Genomic DNA, 21,495 nt, shown 5'->3' on the forward strand with positions numbered 1-21,495 from the left:
CATCACCCTCTGAGCCTTTATGACAGCAATGGCTTATACTTGATTGACAACTGATTAGTTTTATTTGGTTAACAATCCAACTGCCAGCATGATTGTTTAAGTCCCCTGCCGTGAACAAGTTTATCTACATTTTTGCGTTTTACGCTGCTTCCTTGTAGTGTAGCTGATAAAATGTTTTGTTTATCATTTTCGAACAGATAAAAAAAAAACTTGCGCTTCTTGTTTACAATTTTTGACTCGCCTTAGTCTTCACTAAACCCTGCCTTTCAAGAGGCAGGGGAAATTGGTATTCCTTTAAAGTTTAGTTCCAAGATTTTGAATTGGCTTCTCAAAAGACCTGAAAGAATATATGAGACCTTCGCATAATGTATTTTATTGTAATCATATTTATGTCAAAGGAGGGATACCCAGGAGGTATTAAGAAAAAAATAAACTGGAGATATTTGCCCACTACCGTGTTGCTCTTACTTCAGCTGCTGTGATTTGTGTGCTCTCAAAAAATAAGGTAACTAAATGGAAGTGAAACACTGTCCATAGTTCTTAAAGCACTTATGGGAGGTTCACCTTTGTATGTTTGTAGTAAGAGGACCACAGGCTTCCTCACATAACCCTGAGATTACCCTTCTCATAACTTCCACTACGGGCAAAGACATAGAACTTGACCACAGAAAGAGATCTGGGGTCTCTGCTTTCGGTCCTGTCAACAAATTAATGGTAATCTTATGCTACATAAAATGATTCCCAACAAAACAAATGAGCTTTAAAGGCAATTTAAGAAATACCTTTCCTTTTCTGTATGTATTGCATAGCTGTATACACGTTTCTTTCATGTCCTCACTTCTCCAATTTTGCTTGTCTGCTATTTTTTCTTTTGTTCCCTTGGCCACAAAAATAAGGCAACTCTCCCTTTGTGGAGAGGGTCCTTGTTTATTATTCATGTTCAATAGAATCCTTTTCTTTTTGACTTTTCATGAATCCTTGAGAATTGTCGTATATCCAGTAGTCACAAATTATTTTGTAAAGGTCTTTGGAATCCTCCTTGCAGGGGTGTAACACAGGCCCCTGGGGCCCCGACGATGCAAGAGAGCCCTCAACCTTTGTAGGGGGCCCCATTCAGCCCCAGAATAACGAATATCTGTAAGATATGCGAGACTCTGGGATCAATAATCACATTCTGGAGGGAGCTACATGATTTTGTACTACGACTCTGCCCTGTCGATCATAACGGCACTGTCCATGCGTTTGAATCCTTTTGGTCATGAATTTAGTTTTACATAGACCATCACTGGTGAGGTTATTAGATTGGTTATGATCAGTGAGCACAGTAGTGGTTTCCCAGAATTCACAATCTGGTCAAATGGTTTTATAGTTAGGTTGTTTGAAGGTTTATTTACCCTTTGTAATTTGACACAGTATCTTAATTTCTGCCTAACACCACTGATCGAGAAATCAATTAAATTGATGATTGCGGATTGCAAAATGTTCTAAAAGAAAATATTGTGTAGTCCTAAGAATAATGGATTACATTAAAGGATTCTATTTTAATCAAGCATTGGCAAAGTCAACAGTTCTCAATTGTTGCCCATGTCAATGCTTTTTGCAAGACTAGGTGAGGTGGGGGAAAGAAATGACCGAGCACACGAAGAGTGCGGGGGTGGGTATGTAAGGAAGAAGCAGCACGCAAAGGAGATAGCAAGAAAATACATGCACTCCATTGGAGTGCTGAAAGAAAGAAAAAATAGTTACCTGATATGGAGATGTGGAAGAGATACAAGTCTTAAAATGAAAATGATGTTAAATGAGCTAGTAGGCTCCAGGAGAGGAACAAACACAAGAAGCGTTAGAAAAGCCTTTGAATAAGATGCAAGCAATTGAGATTGAAAAGAAAGGCAACACATAGTAACAGCCTGATCCACAGCCCACTTGGAGTATTGATATTATACACAGTAGTTCTTAGACAGCTGACAGCTTGTCTGTATGTGAGCCCTAAAAATGATGTTTTTTGCACTTTGTGATGTTGAAGAACTGAATAAGTACATACAGACGGATAGTTGAGGTGGAAAGATCTATTACGAATTTCATTATCTCATGACTAACGTTTAAAGGCAATCCCCTAACACTGGATGAGAAATTTAGAGTGCGTTTTTTTCTTTGTGTTTTTTTTACCATAAGCAGGAGGTGCCTGTTAGAGGGCGCTGGTGGGCGGATTGAAGAGCATCTCTGTGTAAGTGTGGGTTATCTCTAAATGTATCAGTCATAAAACCCCTTGGGAGAGTGACAAATAATTCTACGAATTACACAGGCACGATTGATGCCGAAGGTTGAGTAGGACGTGTGGAATTGCACTGCCGGGAAAGGGGGGCGGGGCGCATATATCTATCTGCGGCCCTCACGAATTCGGTCTCTGCCGTCATCTTGTGCGTGCAGGTGGCTGACAGGTTGTGGGTGAGCTAAAATAGCACTATTGCTTTCAGGAGAGAGGTAGCGAATGGCATCTGCTACGTGGCACGTTCATCTTCTCAAGTTCGAAATGTTCCACATTGTAATGGATGCGCATTTCCAGAACAGATCGACAGAAGTCGTGACTGAAAGTATTTATCATTAAAGCAGCATCATCTATTAAAACAACGCACAATAACAAAAAAAGAATAATGTAAATCAAAACCGAAGGATCTTCATAGCTAAAGCAATTTTGAAGAACTGGGTCATGATGACAGGATTGTGCCTTTATTTTGTGTGCTCACATAACAACGGCTGCTGCTTGTTGTGCTAGCTAGCTCAACGGGTAATATCAATAGACTTAGCATTTCACTTGTAGACCTCTGGAAAAAGGAGAAACATTCGCTCGAAGGCTGTACTTACACATACGATAATGTATGTTCTAGATGTAGTTTGCTATTTTGTGAGAGGCAATAAGGGCCTGGTTTCGAGATGAGTGATAACAAAATAATGGTAGTGTGAGAAAGGGATGCTCATGTCTGTGATAAGTCACTTAGGACCCATACTAATGGAAACAGCAGAGAGCTGCATGTTATGTTTATGTAATGTTTGTCATGTTGTGTAGTATTGTGGCGGAGCGCAGCTCACCAGCGATTCATCGCACTGTTGAGGTCAACAAAAGAACCAATATTAGAAATAGTAAACCAAGACTTTAAAAGGTCCATGCCCCTTGCCAAAACCTTCAGTTAAGAATCTTGGGGTAACAATCGACAATAAGCTGTCCATGTCTGATCACATCAGTAAAGTAGTATGCACTATCTTTGGCCTCATGCGTAGTCTTAGGAAAATCTTTAAATGGATCCCCCTCTCAGCTCGCATGCCCATAGTACAGGGACTCATTGTCAGTAGGATTGATTATGGGAACGCACTTTTATCCTCAATAAATACCACGCTCTTGGCACGCTTACAGGTTCTTCAGAACACCGCTGCAAGGCTGGTGCTCGACCTTTCCTCCCGCACCCCGTCACTGCCCTGCTTAAAAACCTTGCACGGACTCCCAATACAAAAAGGTGTAAAGTTCAAATTATGGTCCTGGTCCAACATACCTAGAACAAAAGCTTAAGGTCTACCACCCGGCGAGATCGCTTAGATCATCCAGCAAGTCTCTCCTAAGTGTCCCTAGGGTACGCACAGCCAGAAACGGTGACAAGGCATTTAGCAAAACAGCTCCTGAAGCCTGGAACTCTTTGCCCCTCCAGATTAGGACAGAACCTGATTACCTGAGATTCCGCAGATAGCTAAAAACCTGGCTCTTCTAGCCCTGCCTACTGCCCTGTTCTGTGTCTCTGTCTGGAGTTATTTTTTATATAACAATGAAACCCAGGGGTCTAAAAAGGAGGATATCATGTAACCTCTCAAAAGCTCCCAAGCCTGCCTAGGTGCCTCAGAAGCCAGTAGACTAATTAGTTAAACTGTAAAAGTAGGCTAAAAAACAGAACACAGAGTCGACAGTGAAAGTGAGTAAAACCCAAGGGTGTCTCTTGGATTCCCATCAAACTCTTGTTATGATCCATATAACTAATTAGTCTACTGGCTTCTGAGGCACCTAGGCAAGCTCTGGAGCTTTTGAGAGGTTACATGATATCCTCCTTTTTAGACCCCTGGGTTTCATTGTTATAAATTCTGTTATTTGGGGATTGTAACCTAGGCAGGTCTTAAAATATCCCTTAGACACTCACTACATTCTATGTTGTTTTTCTGTCTGGAGGTTCTCTGCAAGCGCTCTGAGACCTTCGGGTGATTTATGCGCTATATAAATTCAAATGGAAATGGAAGAGATTAGTAAAAGTCTAAGAGTTATACGTAAAAAGTAAGGGTTTCAGCTTTTTTCCCCAAGACTGTAAGCGAGGTCTGAGAGCAGAGCTTATAGAAAAGCTTTTCCCCATCCTTTGGAGCTGCAACTGAAACAGCCCTGATTCCAACGGAGACCATTTTGGATTTGGGGATTTGCAGCAGTCATTGGCCCATGGAGCAGAGAGACTGCTGTGAGACATGGAGCTTAAATTTTTAAACCAAAAAACATGAGGAGAGGAATGGTGGACAATGTTATATGCAGGCATCCGAGATTTAAATAGTACACACTTCTGGACAGGGAGTCAGTGGGGACTTTTAAGGACAGGGGTGATATGGTCCCTTTGCTTGCTTCCCGTCATCAGCTTGCATCCATTTGGGCTAGTTTAAAGCCATCTGATGATCTTGTCCGGCTATCCTTAATAGATGAGTTTTCTATACTCAAGGTGGGGTCCGAGTCAAGGTCATGAACGTGGTAGTGGTGAATTTTTGGGAAATAAGCGTGATGTTTCTCAGATACTTCTAGTGTCAAAAAGAAGAGCTGGCAGGTTTTTAAGTTTGACATTTTGGAGAGGAATTAAGATGTATGTACACTGCTAGATTTCTGACCACTACAGCAGGAATACACTGATATCTGGCCAATTGATAGTGTTGCAATTGATAGAAGGCAATCTGGTGATGAAAAACTCCTTATTAGGATTGAGTTTGAAAAAACTTTTAAGCTCTCCATTAGCAGAATCTGTAAAAGTATTGGCTATGGCTCCCTTCATATTACCAGATGAGCCATCTGTGTTTTAGGGTTGGCTATATTAAACAGAATTTGTGTATCGTCAACATGCAGGTTATAAGAATTAGATGTTCCGTTGTATACATTTACCACACATTCCTTTACAACAAGTGTAATGCATCATGTTGTATGACCGATGTTACCACAAAAATGTGTGGTTAATACGATGAGATATATATAATCAATCATACCGTACTGACAGTCGCCAGTAGGTAGTTATATTTAGAACCTAATTTCCTTAGGAAAAGCATTTTTTGACTTGTCTATAATTTTGGCGTAATTTGACTAATCTTAATGCAATTCAAAAAAGTATCAAGGTGTGTTCTGTGTGTCATGGAAAGTGTGGGAAACACACCACTTTGATTGGCTTCCAATACTTCAACCAGGAAGTGTTGGCAGCCATCTTGGGACTAGGCTTCACCAAGTGCCCCCACAAAAAAAGTGAAGATGAAAAAAAGGCGACAGGATTGCTAAAAGGTGTTCGGAGGCCACGCCCCCTTTCTCCACCACTCTGCAAACGCGTATCCTGGTGCACTACTAGTTGGGGGATGTAGTCCTTTTTACTCCTGATGGACCTTGGGGGCCAAAAAGCCCTCCTGGTACCTCATGTAAGTCCTACACAGCGGAATTCCTGCGAGCTAGTCAGCGGCCCGCCCCTTTCTTCACCACTCTGCAAATTTGACTGCTACTTTAAAACCATAGAAAGTCACTGAAAAAACAATATTCACTGCTCTGTGCAAGGAGCACCCCATAGTCCTATGTGAGGGTTGTCCATTGGACTGAAGAACTTGCAAGTATTGGAACATTTTATCCTGCACTCAACTCGTCTTATTGTTGCATCCCTCTCACAGTGAGACATAGATACTTGCCCTATATCATTTTAGTATGATGTGTTGAGATGTTTGCTGTGCCATTTCCTGTATGTTATTGGAAAATGTCAATAAAGAAAAAAGAAAATAAAAAATCCCCAAATAGGGCTTCTTGAATTATACTTTTTATTCCTGGTGGGGCACCTAGAAGGAGCAGGGGCACTGCCAATTATTTTATTAACTGTGTGGAGGGCTGCAGGGAGTTCAGCAGCCCCCAGCATCACTAAAACATTAGAAAAAAACCATGGTAAGTTTCCCGGATCATTGAATCCATGATCCCAGGAGAGCTTACCATATTTTTTTTAAGCACCCCGAGCTGGAGCTGTATGCTCTTTAGCTTATCTTCAAGGATTTCTTGTGGTTGTATTGTATACAATACAATTATAATACAATCTCTTGTGGTTGATTCTGTGGCTTCGCTTTGTGGCCTGAAAAATGTTCGAAAAAGAATCCGACCTGTTTAGTTTCTTTTTTTGTCCTATTTTTTTGCTAGATGTCCAACCTCTGCTGTGCTTAATTTTAATTGTTGTAAGCATATGAACAGCATGTTAAGGCACCAGTATGTCTTCTTTTAGCTACTTATATTATTTTAATATACCTTGCATTGGAGAATAAATGCAAAACTCCCCCGGAAAAAAATATGGACAGTCATAGTTTTAATAAAATAATAGATTAGTGTGATAATATAAATCCAACAACATATTAAATGTTTTTGGGGCCCTAATTTGTAATTGATGCAGTTCATTGCATTGACTCACAGTAAAATACTGTATAGTAGACTTTTTACTTGGTGTAATATTGGATTTAGTCTACATCCTGTGATGTATATCAGGGCTCTGTTTTTTTTGTTGACCTAAGTTGACAGTTCTTTCCATTTTCTTCCACCTGAGGGATGAGGCATAGCAATAATACACGTTTTTCTACTGCTTTGTGTTAAGTAGTACATATTGCAAAGGTCTCAAATCCCACTCATCCTGTGTATTTGTAACGGGAGAACATTTAGCAGATTTATAGCCTGATTTGTTGCTTGATTTCCTAGCTAGTGAATTTGTATTTCTGAGGTTGTACGCTTTTAACGATGTATATATCTGGCCATCTGATATGCTCTCTTACAATAACTATATTTGGTAAGAGCAACTTGCACCTTTGTACTTTTTATCCTTTCCTTTTTAGGTCTCGCCTAGCAACGCAGTGCGAAGCGCTGTCACTAGCGAGGTCTATTGTTGCCGACTTGAGGTCGAAAGGGGGACCGGACATGTGCACTTTCCCGAGACAGCTGATGTGCACGCTCACAGCGTCTCTTTTCTGGCGATGTGAGCTAGCGGCCAGACAGCAGATGTACATGCTCACGGTGTCTCTCGCGCGCCGTCTCTTCTCGCGGCCGGACAGCAGTTGTGCAGGCTCACTCCGTCTCGCTCCCTGCCCTCCCGCTCCCTGCCCTCCCAGGTCTCTTCTGCCTTGTTTAATTCTACTACAGAGACTGTTCTGCGCTCCATGCCGACTTGTGTCCCAGTCCCACCTCTTGGGTTGCGTGTGCTTCAGGACCCGCAATCCTGCTTACAAGCAGAGCTGTGGGCTACGATCAGTGTTTGTGTGTCCCAATCCTCTTTCTTGGTTTATGAGCGCTGGAGGACCTGCGCGCCTGACTATAAGCACTGGCGCTTGCCCTGATCCGGCCTCCCTGTGGCTCTGACAACTGAGATGCGCTGAGTGGGCACTCTCATGAAGCAGCGGAAGCCAGACGAATGTGTGCCTCAACCCCAGCCCAAGAAGCCTCACTGCGACGTCCACGCCCCCCTCAGCTAGTCTGCAGGAGAGGGACAACTTACAGCAATGTTGGCCCTGTGACGAAGGACCGCCGACACCGGACCCTCACAAGATATCTTGCAAATTCAGTAGATGCGGGCGAGCCCAGACCTTGTAGTGTCCTTCTCCAGCTCTGTGGGCGCATGTAGAAATACTTTGGTGATTACCTGGGATTGGTGCAGACCTTGTAGTAATGCATTGCTCATTGCAGCCTGCTGCCCTGAATCCCTTCCGATTTCAAATCCCTAGTGGGACCATAAATGCCATAGTAGAAGCGCACCAGCTTCCAAGACGGCAGTAGCACAAGTAGCTTGCAAATGCTTGTTGTTAGTTTCTGTTACCTCCCGAGTGTTGAATAGGTGTTGTGAACAAAATGTGTTAACCCAGGAGAACAGATTGTGCATTAGTCGCCTACCTAACAATGATTTGTTAGCAGCACCAGCCTTAAAACGTGTCCTCAAGCATACCTGCCAATAGACCTGATTAATGCGGGAGACTCCCGATTTTTTTTTTTGCGCGCGAAAAATCTTTTTTTTTGTTGCTGTGTCACGCCTGAAATTGACCCTGCTTCAATAAAAGTCAGAGAGAAACACATTCTCCTGATCATTTTTTTTTAATAATATCAAACTTTCCCCTCCTAAAATGTTGGGATGAATGCCGCTCGGAGAATTGGTATGGGCATAAGGCCATGGGCGTTTCCTTAAAGCACACCCTTTTACTTAGAGGGCTGGTTTTAGAAGGCTATTTTATGCCAGCCCATGGAGTCCACCTCTCGGCCCCCACTTGCAGGCCCGTGAATGGAGTCCGAGATAAATGCCATTTCTCTAAAGCCCCACCTCCTTGATGGATTTACATAATTTCGATTGCACCAAAAATACAATCATTTGCAATGCAACCAGTCTCGCATTTACGCAAGTTACAGCGATTGGCATTGAAAATGACAATGCCTTTTATTTATCTTTTGGTTTTGCAACAGAAATAAAACATATTGTCATTTACAATGCCAATAGCTTAAACTCGCGTAAATGTGAGACCTATTGCATTTCAAATGCTTGTTTGGTTTTCTGCTGCCAATCTTTTCTTGGATGGTGTCCCCGAGATAGGCTAACAGTCTGTTTTCTGGTAGTTTACATAAGTGGTTCCATGCATTCATTATTAAACTGGCCTCAAGTCTCAAAGGTAAAGCTGTTTTGCTACAAACTCTCTGTATTTTGTGGTCGCAAAATTCAGATGGCTAATCTTCAAAACCCAAGGATGAACTTAGCTCCTGTAGTAATCAGTTTAGCCTAAATATGTGTGGTCACATCATTTCTTAGTTACCTTATTTCAGATAAACGTTTCTTCCCGTTCGTTTATAAAGGCGCTGTTTTTTGACAAAAGCTATTTTGTGCACTGTAGCATTTCTGTTGACTTGGGGGTGAGTGTTTGATTTACTCAATCGCTCCGTCCATCATCCCCTTTGTTATCGCTTTGTTCGCCCTAACTTGGCAGGGTATGCCCAGACGTGGGTCCCTTGCTCACTTTGCTACTGGATTCAAGCTAGCCTGGCTGATGACGGCTGATTAGCCAGAAACCGGTCCCAGGATGCTTGTTTCCGGTCCAGGGAAGACCTGGCTTGGCAGTTCAAACTGGACTGTTACCATAAGGCACAGGGTCAGACTGATTTGCATTTGGCCATGTCTGAACTGGGGTGGTGGAGTGAGCTAAAGAATGATGATGGATTCTACCCAAATCTGTTGACTGGTGGTGAGTGTTTGATTTACTCAAGCGCTCCGTCCATCATCCCCTTTGGTTTCGCGTAGCATTTCATGAGGGAGGTCAAAGCTAAACCATTATCACTGTGGAGACAGAGTAAATATTTGTGATGATTTGTTGAATATTTTTGTGGTCGTTCAGATTTATTTTCTTTAGGGTTTGCTGCAAGTGATTATGGGAGTAGTTCCATAAGGTTCAGTATATGATGGAAAAGCCTTCATGAATTGTCGTGTTTTCAATGTTTTAAACTCTAGTGCTCCTTAATATTGGTGCAGGAATCTGGATTTTTTATCTCTTCTATACCCTGTGAACCAATGTAGATCTTTAAGTGCCAGTAAGGTTTAATTCAATATTTGTAATGTTGTGACAGTCTGGCTTCTTAAATTTGCTTTCACTGTGATTTTGTAAATTCTTTCTTTCAGCCCTACCTATAGTACTACTTCTTGGCCAACCAGCATTATGATTACATAAAAATCATACATTTTCAGAAAATTATTGTGTGTTTACCAAATGCCATATAAAAACTGCTGCTACCATTCCAGCCAAACTTTCGGATGCCCAACACATAGGTCACCAATCCTCCAAACCTCTGCTTGTCTACCCTGTTATCCTGTGCCTGAAGGGCATAACATTGTTTCTGCCGTTTCTTGTAGCATTGAACTTGGTGGCGGCAGAGAAAATTATTTTCTCTTTACAAGTTTCCCAATTATTTTCTTTTTGTTCACCAAAGATAATTATTTGTTTTACTTATTTCTTTTACGTTTTCTAAGAGCTTAAAATATGCTGAAGTTTTGTACTGGTCCAAACTTGAACAATACTAACAAATAAACATAGTGTAGAGAAAACTGATAATAGATAGGTTGTTCTTCAGATGTAATTGTATTAGGTCTTTCAGTGATTTCACTGTTCACATTGCACTTTTTGTCCATCTTCACCGGGTCAATATGAGATATCTCTTGTAATGGATCCATCTGTAGATGTGTATACTGTATGTTTGAATTAAGTTGGTACTAATTGAATTGTCAGGAGTCCTGCGGCATATAGGGGTTACTGGGCTCAGATTTCAACAAACCAAGCCATTTACCAGTGATTTCCTGAAGCTTACCTTACTGTTGAGCTGAAACCTGGTCATCAAGTGGACAGATCCTTTTAGCATATGACCATCAGGGTAGCAAATTAGAGCAGTCCACGTCTTACTTGGTGGTTTGTGATTAGAGACTCAGAACTCATAAGACCATCTAATGTCAGTTAGTAATTCACTATCCATCCACTTCTTTTGGTGACAAAAAGGAAAAGTACATTACTTTTGCATGCCACAGTGTACTTAAAAAAATTCAGGAACGATTTTCCTCACAATGATGCACCTAAATTGGGCCCTCGTAGAATCCCGTTGCTGCTGTTTGCATACAATATGCTTTTAATTTCTAAAATCCCATGTGCTCTGCAGGCAGTAGTTGATCGCTTTTTAAGTTTCTGCAGCAATCGGGCCCTTGAGCTCAATGTTAATAAAACTAACTATGTTGTTAACCCTTACATAACCGATAGGGAAAATATTTTGGTGCAGGGTGTGCCCCTTGATCCTCTGCAGACGTTTTGGTACCTGGGGGTCTGTGTAACTAAAACAATGGGGTCGAATACGCAAATTAGCAAACGTTTCAACAAGTATCTGCCCATAATGGGAAAAGGCCTAAAACGCATTGTGGACACATCACATATTTCCACTGAAAACTGACCTTGTTTTTGCAATGTGCCTAGCTGTCGATTTTGGCCCTAGGTCAGCTGCACCTAAGGAAACCTAGCCAACCTGTACTTAAAAAAAAAAAAAAACTAGGCACCCAGGGGAATCCAGGATGGGTTGACGTGTGGCTCTCTCCAGGTTCTGTTATCCAGAATATCTTGCAAACCCCACAAATTGAATAAAAAAAAAACTTTTCCTCGCATTTATGTGATGGAATGCTCTGGAATCTGTGGAGAGCCACAAATGTCCACCCACCTATCATTCCCTAAAGCATCCTGATAAAAATGATACCTCACTTGTGTGGGTAGGCCTAGTGCCCGCAACAGGACATGGCCCAAAACATACTGTGGAGACATCAAAATGAACTATCACAAAACGACCTGGTTTTACAAGGGGGGGCATCTGTGTTTTTGGTCCCGGGCAGGGAAGCCATTTAGGGAAACCTACCAAACCCAGACATTTCTGAAAACTAGACACCGGGACAAGTCCAGGGATATGTGCCTTACATGGATCTCTCAACGTTTTCTTACCCAGAATCCCCTGCAAACCCCAGATTTAGCTAAAAAAAATCAATCCTATTTTCCTAACGTTTCTGTGTGGGATTATCACGACGGCACACATTACCTACCACCCAGCATTCCCCTCGGTCTCCTGAGTAAAATGATACCTCACTTGTGTGGGTGTCCAAAGCAGAGTCAGCCTAAAAATGTATAAGAAACTTGCTGTGATATCCCCTCAATCTCTACATATTTTTGACCCTTACCTGTCACTGGCACTTGGCCCACCCACACAAGTGAGGTATAATTTTACTCGCGAGACCCAGGGAAACTCTAGTTGGTAGGAAATTTGTTATAACTGCTCAACTCAAGGCATTTTACACTGTTTTGTAGCTTTTATAATGCGCCCAGAACGTTTTTTCTTAACCCTCTTTTAAAAGAGCCCAATTTTAGACACTGTAAAACCATACAGATCTTTTTGCAACAATTGCACTCGCCTGAAATTTGTGCATGTGTGTCATCATACTTATTGCACACCTTATGAGTCAGAAAATCCCTGCGTGATTTATGAACGTTATGTGTAAATAGTATGTGATTCAAGTCTTTTTTCGATTTTTATCTAAAATTATATTTTTTATGTGCATTAAATCGAAGTTTGAAGTAAAGTATTGAATTATTTATTTATAAAGTTTTATATGTATTACCTTTTCTCTTAGTCTGCTTCTTCAATTTTTGATGACATAACTGTTATACAAATGTTGGGTTTTGGTTGATTACAGGCATCGTGCATGAGAATGTGAAAATGGGTTCAGATGGTGAAAGTGACCAAGCCTCAGGGACATCCTCTGATGAGATACAGTCACCTGTCCGAGTAAGAATGAGGAACCACCACCACAGGCGAATATCAACAGAAGTAAGTAGAGGACATTTTTTGATTTTTACTAACATTCTTTTTACTTTATCCTTGAAATCCACTGTAAAAATATGCAATTAATTTAAGAGCCAAGATTATTTTTAATTGCCATATTCACTGTTGTGGGGCTCTAGCCTTTAAGTCTTATCCTTGAATGGCTCTTAAAATGCACTGCTCCTAGTTAGTGTACAATTTCTACAAGATGGTCACGTTCAAAAAATTAAATTTTCAGTAAATCAGTTTGCTTTATTTTGTTTTAGAAGTCTTTCTTCCAGCTTTTTCTTAGTAAATGAGTATATTTTTTTAACCTGTTAAATTATTACTTTTGAAATGGAAAGAGAAAGTGGCCACCAATAACCGAAAACAGATGCTTGTCATTGTTTGGGTCCCAACTTGGTATAGTCTTTCCTTTTTACGTCTTTGTCAAAACTGTTCTAGGGCTATACAAATACCAATCAAATTATGTTGGATTAGTGATAATGGAGATATTTAATTAGTCTGCCGTTTGGTGCATTTGACCTAGTTTGTGATATTTATTTGGTTCTTCAAGAGAAAACCGCTGACCTTTGGCCAATCAGTAGTGTCTGCTCTGTCAAGGCGTCCTTGTTAGTCAACTACTTTATGTAGGACCATTCATTTGTGTTCTAAACTTGTATGCTTGTTTTGACCTAAGGCTGGTGGTGGTACAATGAGTGGGTTATTCTGCAACGGAATTAATTTTCTTGATCAAAGGCTTCCTTTCTGCATTGTGTGTGAAAAGATGTGATGAGGTTTACTTAAGTTTTATAATGTATAGTTACGAGTGAAGTAAACTGGGCTATTGAGGATGCATTTTTAGGTAGCTTTATAGTTGTGGTGCACTATGGTCGTGGCCAAATATTCTGTTGTAGCCAAATATTTTGTTGTCTGTCAGTTTCCCAAGCATCATTTCATTTGTTTCTCTCAGGTTATGTTTTCTTGTGCTTTAGTGTGGTGTGCACTGAAGACAATCTATACCATTCTATGGGGAAACATTTGGTATTTTATAAGATAGTTGTCTCCTGCATCCTGCTTAGCTCCTTACTTGTATCGTTTATCTTCTTGGAGAAAGTTCGAGGATCGGTCTCTCCATGCCTTCGCAGATGTTTAATGCATGTTAAGTCTGAGCTGAATATACAGCTGCACCAGTTCTTGCTAGGCACTGTTGGATATAGATATGTATGCTGAATTTGAGTTGGATGCAGTAAGAGTACACTGGGTTTCAGCCTGGAGCAAAGTATATGATATATATTGTAAGGGAGTGGTTTGTAGTACTGTTTCTAGAAGCATTAAATGCTCATTTGGGTGCTTTTTAAGGGATTTGCCTTTAAAAATTCTCTTACTGGATGTCACTCACTCATTGATCACTGTCCTATGTCATATTTTCCACTACCTACAATAAATCTTCTTATTAGACTGTTTTCTAAAATCAGATATTTGTCAAAGCACCATCTTTCACTTTTTCTCCCAACTTGCCTTTTCTATTTTGTTTTGGTTTACTCCAGTTCTGGCTTATTTGGCTCTTGGTCCTGTGTTTTGTGTCTTTTATTTAAAGTGTCAAACCCGTTTCTAACCTTCCTTTACATTTAATTATTGATTCTTCCTTCCAACTGGTGTGCACTTTGACTCCTTTTTCCGAATGTGCTTTTCATAGGTATTCCGTTTTAAAAATGTGTAGCACCTGGAATATCTCTTTCCTACTTACCTTCTGTATCATGAGCCTTTAACCCTTTACCTTGTCTGCATGGTGTGCTTTCTGGTAAGATTGGGGTTCGTCTTCTTTTCCCCTATTATCTCAGGTATTCATTGAACACAGATCCTCCTTATTACATGTGCCCTTTAGATCCCACTGAAAGTTCTGAACTAAACCTAGTCATCCTTATCTTTATATGCTTCATTGTAACATGGTGCTTGGTTTGAGAACTGCTTTTTCATTGGGAATTGTGTAAATAAGTGCCATGCCCTTTATTCTGTGCCTCTGTTATTTAGCCCTCTGGGAGAACTACTTTTTTGTGTCTTTCTGAGTACCCAGTCACCTCTGGCATTTCTCTTTGGCTTTATAATATACTGCTGCTTGTTTACATACCAGACTTGGTGGTTCTGTAGGCCTAGGGTTTTCCCAAGTCATGTAGCCTTTGTTGGTGGTTTGGGTACTTCAATTTTTGGACCTTGTGTGGCCGGATTGATGCCCCCATCCATGCAGCACAACTGCGCTAGCAGAGTTCCAGTGACTCCTAAATCATGAAATCGTCTCCAGGAGATGTCTTTGTCCTTAGTGAGCCAAAAATATTACAGCGCAAACATCTAGAGAATCCAAACTTTCCTTCTCCTCAAACTCTTACTTTTTGAGTATGTATGGGGTGATTGATTTTGGCCACAAACATATGATGTTTTGATAGAGCTACTCCCCTCTTGCTGTGCTCATGTCTGTCCACAGGCGTCACAGGCGGAGAGTGAGCTGTGAGCCAGGAGGAGGAGGAGGAGGAGGAGGAGGTGGAGGAGCATGTGCAGCTGGTCTCTCGCTGGGTTCAAGTGGTTCCGGAAGTCTTTCGTGAAGCCAACCTCCACCCCCTTCCTTTTGATACTGTAGATGCAGCTGTAGTGTTTGCTCCAGATCCTATGATCCGTGGTGGACCTTGAAACACCACAGTTACATAAGAGTTGCTGCGCCTGCCACTCCATCACTGTGCCCGGACTAATCGCGAAGGCGGGTGGACTCTGGTGTACGGCAGGGCAAGGTGGCTGGGTGTGGTCAGGCAGGTGCATGGCATTTTGGGAATTGCAGGTGCTGAACTGCATTTGGTGATAAAGGGGCAACTCTGGGCAGGTGTAGTAGTCCCATGGGGGGAGGGGGATAGAAAAGAGTTAGAGCTTCTGGATGTGCAAAAGAAACAATTGATGGACGGAATGCTGGACAAGGCAAACATTCAACCCCAGTCACAAGGACCTGGGTAAAATCCATCATTCTTTTGCTAACCACCACCCCAGTTTGGAGCCAGCCATAAGCAGATCAGTCTTGACCCTGTTCCTTGTGGGAACAGTCCATCCCGAACTGCCAAGCCAGGTCCTCCCTGGACTGGAAACGAGCATCCTGGGACAAGTTTCAGGGCATCACCTTTCATCAGCCAGGCTAGCTTGAATCCAGTGGTGCAGTGAGCACAGGACACACGTCTGGGCATACCTTTCCCACTTAGGGCCACCTATGCGATGAAACAATTGTGCATCAATTGTTCTTTATGCATTTGTCACCCCGAGTGGGATGGGTATGCTCAGATGTGAGTTCTGTGCTCTCCATGCCATATGAGTCAAGCTATCCTGGCTGATGAGGGCTGAAAGCCCGAAACCGGTCCTTGGATGCTTGTTTCCAGTCCAGGGAGGACCTGGCCTGGCAGTTCGAGCTGAACTGTTCCAATTGGGCGCAGGGTCAAGACTGATTTGCATATGGCTGGGTCCAAACTGTAATGGCAAGGTGAACAAAAAAAACGATGACCTAGATCTCTGTACTGAAGTGAATGTATGACATTGTTCTGCATTCTGTCCATCAGTTGTTCTTTTTGCAAAGAGCTTCTGGAGGCCCAAGACTAGAGACCCTTACAGCTGAGATCCAGCGAAGTTTCCAGTTATCGCTTATTTGCTGACAAACTACAATTACATCTTCATCTGCACCCATTCCTGTACGTGTGGGTGAAGGTATCAGCAAAGACTGGGAGAGAAGCACACCAGATAGTCTGTGTTGCACTGCTGCATGTGCCTTCAATTACCGAGAATATGTGGTGAGGCATGAACAGGGGGCTTCTTCTTTTCCCCGCTTCAACTTCTTCTTTCCCTCTGGAATGTTTAAACCGGGCAGTAAGCCACACAGGCTGGACTTAAGCAACTGCTGTGATCTGACATTGCCAAAAGGGAGTCAGTGTCTGGGAGACATCACGCCAGGCAGCGCTAACGGGCGAGATCTGGGGTACATAGCAAGGGATCCCATTCACATGCCAAGCCCACCAATCGCCGGAAGAGGCTGGGCAGGGTCACCATCCTTGGTTTGCCTTGGAGATTCTCCAATTCCCGTAATTTTCGCAGTGAGCCAGATTTCATACCCCTGTTATTTTTCAGGCATACAAAATGCTAGAGTGCAAATTCCGATCAGGGAAGAAGAAAGAACCTGGCTCCTGCCAGACACAAACGGGTACCACTTTGGGAGCTTTTCTTAATCGGGCTGTTAGTGTAGCCTTAAAGGAGATCAAGCCCGTTGAGAGACGATTGTCATTGGATCTGGGGAAGAATCCGAGTTTAGGCACCTTACAGCTTATTACTTTACTTTGTGATACTAATGGTGCTTCCCTCGCCATAGGAGTGAGTGCACCGACTCAACAGGAGCCCATCTCTTCTACTCAGATTCAAGAGGAGGGAGGACTCTGGTAAGGTCTATTCACAGTGGTTTCTGATCTCTCATTGAGCTCTATCAAAGGCGAAAAAGAAAATAAATGGGGAAGCCAGGCCCAAATCATCAATTCCAAAAAGATAGGCCGCAAATCTACATCATCAGGAGGGACCGTAAATTCACAGCTTATGGCTCCCCTTGCTAGTGATGCAGTTCTATTAAAGAACTAAAATCATTGAGTGGGCTCTTGGATCTGATCAGAATGATGTTTACTACTTCCATAACTCCCATCTTGGACAGAAATGGTGACCTAGAGAAAACGATCCTGAATATAGAAGCTGTACTAAAGTCTCAGTCAGTGACAAATCTATTGCCGCCTCATCCCTTTTCTTCTGAGGTAACACTACACAGTATAGCCGGGAATAGTGTCAAAACCCAGGGCTCTTTACACCAGAACTCTAAGGGTAACTGTCATCCCCTCTCTTCTTCCTCAGAGAGGGACTTAAATATTTCATTCCCACCTGAAAAGTCTCAGTTGGGAAAGCAAGGGAACTATAGATTGACCCCTCCTAGTTTAATAAGACCATTGAACACCCCAGTACAGAATAGATGTCCCACTAGAGTACAACTTTCTCCATAGATTTTAAATCTTCCTCCAGCATGCTGCCCATATCTTGCAGTAATAGTAGGGATACCACCCGTGCCAGAGGGAAGGGAAGAGAATGTTCGAGGAATGTGTGATGTATATACACATGCTTTGCATACTCCTACCATCTAGTGTTTGGTCCGGATGTTTGCAAGTTGTTTGAAGAAGTCTTTCCCTGTCTCAAGGTAAGGTGACTACTCCTTTCGGTGATAGTGCGCATTGGCATAGACTTCATTGTTGGATTGCTTTTTTTTCCTTCATCGGGTTCGATCGTGGTTTGCGGCACTCCAGTTCGAGACCGTTCTGCAGGATTCCCTTATGCGCAACCCACTGTACCCTCGTCGGTATTGTTTCGTACGCGTCCCCTTATTCCTGCATGTCAGAAAAATAATAAAACTTCCCATCTTCGATTGAGAAGACGTTGTTGGCGTAGCCACGTCGGTCAACTTCCACTCCGTCATAATCATCCAGTCTTCTGCCAATGGAATGGACTCCGTTTCAGTTCTGTCCTCTGTGCCACTCAAAGTATCCACGCACCGACCTGCATAAAGTCTGCAACTTGTGCCTCTCATTGGTGCACAAGGAAGAAGATTGCAGAGCTTGCAAAAAGAAAAAGAATTTGTGGGACCTCGACGTAGGACATGCAGCGCAGAGCATCACGTACACACAGGATATCTTCAGGGAAATGGGAGCTTCGGCAGAAGAGGAAGAGGTCTACTGTATCGAGGTATCGGCCTCAGAAATGTAGATCGGCTTAGAGGCCGAAGAAATTACAGCTGGACAGGGTGCCGGGAGTAACAAAACCCCTTTGCCCACCAAAATCATTTCGACCAAATAAGAGGCTTCTGGGCCACATTGCCTTCAGGACAGGATCGGCACAGAGAGACTGCTTCTAACGCCCCACCTTCAGGCTCGGCACCGAAACAGCATTTTAAGCCTTCCGGTTCGGGGTTTAGTCGAGACAAAACACCCTTGTAACCGAAACCTTCAGTTCCAAAGGATACGAAAAACAGGTCCAGCTCGGCACTGAAAAATTCGGAACCAAAAGAAATCCTTCAAAAACCTCCGGAACCTATACTGGAACTTATGAAGGAAAAACTGGACCCTAAACAAAAGAAAACTTACGTTAATCCAGACACTATACATTTTTGGGCCAAGGATGCAATACCATCCAAAAGAAAAACTGTTGCAGTGGATACCAGCTCCCAAATTCCTCTAAAAAGGAGGACATGGCTACAAGTACTATCTACTCTATCCCTCAGTCCCCTTCACCACTTGCACCATTACCAGGCTCAGACCCCTTCAATATCACGCCACAGGGTTCTCCACATACACAGCCTGATATAGAGAAGGGAGATGACAGTCAACCACCAATAGATCCATAGAATGATTATAATATTGATCAAGCTATGGATTAATGATCCTGATTTATACCCTGCAAAACCATCACTTCCTGATGACAACACAGCATACCAGAAGTTAATCTCCAGGGTAGCTTCCTACTATGGAGTTGCACTATTCAAGGAATCCATAGAAGAGGACTTTCTATTTGATACATTAGGTTCTATACATAGGAAGGAAAACTCAAAGTTCACCCATGCTAAAAGGCATGATGATGCATTCCAATGATATTTTTAAAGACCCTGTACTTGCCCTTATATCAAAGTAACACAAGAAGGGAGTGAAGTGGTAATGCTCAAAAGAGCAGAAGAGGAGGAAACGTCCCCTTCAAATTATATTGACAAAAATCAAATGGTCCACCCTTGTAGGAAAGTATAGAAGTATTCCTCCAGACTATGTGTGTCTCCTACAGTGGTGGAAAGCACACAGCTTGGTTTAAATACCCCTCACCCACCAAAAGGACCCTTGGTGGCATGCTTCATCATTGGGGTCTTCCCTCCCGCAGCGGGACGGGGCGTGCTGCTACCTATGACTACATGGGAGCACTGGTTATGAAAAACAAAAAACATTACTATGCGTGATTTAGGAGTGTGAGTGGAAGGGTCAGAAGTGAGTGAATGGTAAAAAATTAAAAAAAACCTGTCTGAGTGGAAAAAATAAATATTGATGTTCCTTTGAGCTAGTATAATAAAAAGTGGGGAATGAGATGGAGATACTATGCTTTAATGTCCAAGGTCTCCTGTGTTAACATGTTTCGAAGCCGTCCCCTGGCTTCTCATGAGGATCTAGAAGAGATCCCTTCTACACTCAAATGAAATGCGTGGTGTGCATGTCCATATGATCAGTATAACTAAGAGTATCTCTTAAATATATCTCTCCTTCAAAAAACTGTTTTGTGACCGATAAAGAAGCCTCCAAAGTTTAGGCTGTTCACGTACTCTTATATTGCCCAGATAGTGCCACATGAGCCTTCAAAAGGGGAGGGAAGGGGTACCTAGTCATACACTGTTAAAAGAAATTGAAAAAGAAAAAGAAAAACTCTTGGTTTTGAGATCCTTCCTAATTGAACAGCGTTTCACTGTTGCAAATCGGCTGTGCCGTATTTATAATATCAAGGTTACCTCCTCACCAGGACACTGCCTCGCCACGGTTCCGTGAAACATTGAGCCAGTGTGGGCAGTGTCCTTTAATACGGAGCATAATCGGTAGTTTTGCCACAAAAAAAACTGCACAATTGGTACAAACACTAGACTGTCAGAAAAACGAAGATGGTGACCTAGAATGGCACCTCCGGCTGAATGTGTTTGTTGCTCAAGGGTGCCTGTTGTATAGCCCTAGGAGAGAAAAAGACTAGTGTGCTACTAAAAGGACACTACCTCTTCCTAACTCTTTAAACTATCCGGGCGTGAAATGTGGACCAGCCGGATAGCGTATACAGAGCGTAATAGAGTGGAGTGCTCACCAAAAAAGCTTCCTGTTGTACAAGCATTTAATGAAAAAAAAATATTAAAAATAAAGTAAACCATGTCTGGGCAAGTATTTACTAATGGTACATGGAATTGCATGTATGGTAGACTTGTACCAAGGGAGTGTGCAGCCAGACATGCGGGTTACTCCGAAGTGTCTTTAGGTTTCGCCTAAGTGAAAGCTGCGCACTGCGCAGCTTTTCACGCAGGTGAAAACCTAATGAGAACAGTAGAGTGGCTTGGGAATCCGCCCTCTGTTCCATTGGCTAGCTCCATAAATGGAGGCTAGCCATTGGAACAGAGATCTGTCCGTCATGGCCGGACCAGATTCGTGGGCGTTCCCGCGATTTCTTCCCTCTCCGCCCCTCTGTGCGCGTCATCTCGGCGGTGGGCGTTTTTTTTTTGTTCATTCCAGGCCGACCACCGCCGGAAGAAGTGCAGGTGAGTGCCCGTTCCCGCCTCCCGTGTGCTGTTCCCACCCCCCTCCCGCTGTCCGTGCCTTTCCCGCCCCCCCCCCTAGCTGTCCGTGCCTTTTCCGCCCCCCTCCCGCTGTCCGTGCTTTTCCCGCCCCGTCCCCCCCCCTCCCACTGGCCGTGCCTTCTCGTTGTTGCTGGTCTTTCAAACTGTAAACCATCGAGCTCTCATATGGCAAGCTAGTCAGCCACAGCCACACAAGGCAAGCCAACAATCCAGTCCGAACCACCCGCGAAATAATGTGGCACCTACATGCCAACAACACACCAGTCTTTTCGAATGTCTTAAAACGGAGTAACAATGTGCCATTTACAGAAAAAAAAATGCAAACAAATGAGGCAACACACGAAGGCTCCAAATCTGAAAAGTCCATTTTAAGAACGCCCAAGCCTCGGCTGTGTGAAACTCCCGAGGCATTAGTTTAATGTCCTTTGTACTGGTGTCTTTGACATGAGCACAT

At 42.8% G+C, this 21,495-nt stretch overlaps 1 protein-coding gene across 5 annotated transcripts in view; it reads left to right on the plus strand.

Annotated features, from left to right (window-relative positions):
• The window catches only part of LOC147692727 (cyclin-dependent kinase 17-like), a 600,938-nt gene that overhangs the window by 180,215 nt on the left and 399,228 nt on the right, over positions 1–21,495 (plus strand). For all 5 annotated transcript variants that reach the window (XM_086938922.1, XM_086938918.1, XM_086938917.1 and 2 more), the window contains one exon: positions 12,522–12,655. In XM_086938922.1, the coding sequence (XP_086795048.1) occupies positions 12,522–12,655 (134 nt within the window). The remainder of the gene's footprint in view (positions 1–12,521; positions 12,656–21,495) is intronic.

This window comes from Lissotriton vulgaris, chromosome 9, assembly GCF_964263255.1.
Source record: "Lissotriton vulgaris chromosome 9, aLisVul1.2, whole genome shotgun sequence".
Lineage (NCBI taxonomy): Eukaryota > Metazoa > Chordata > Amphibia > Caudata > Salamandridae > Lissotriton > Lissotriton vulgaris.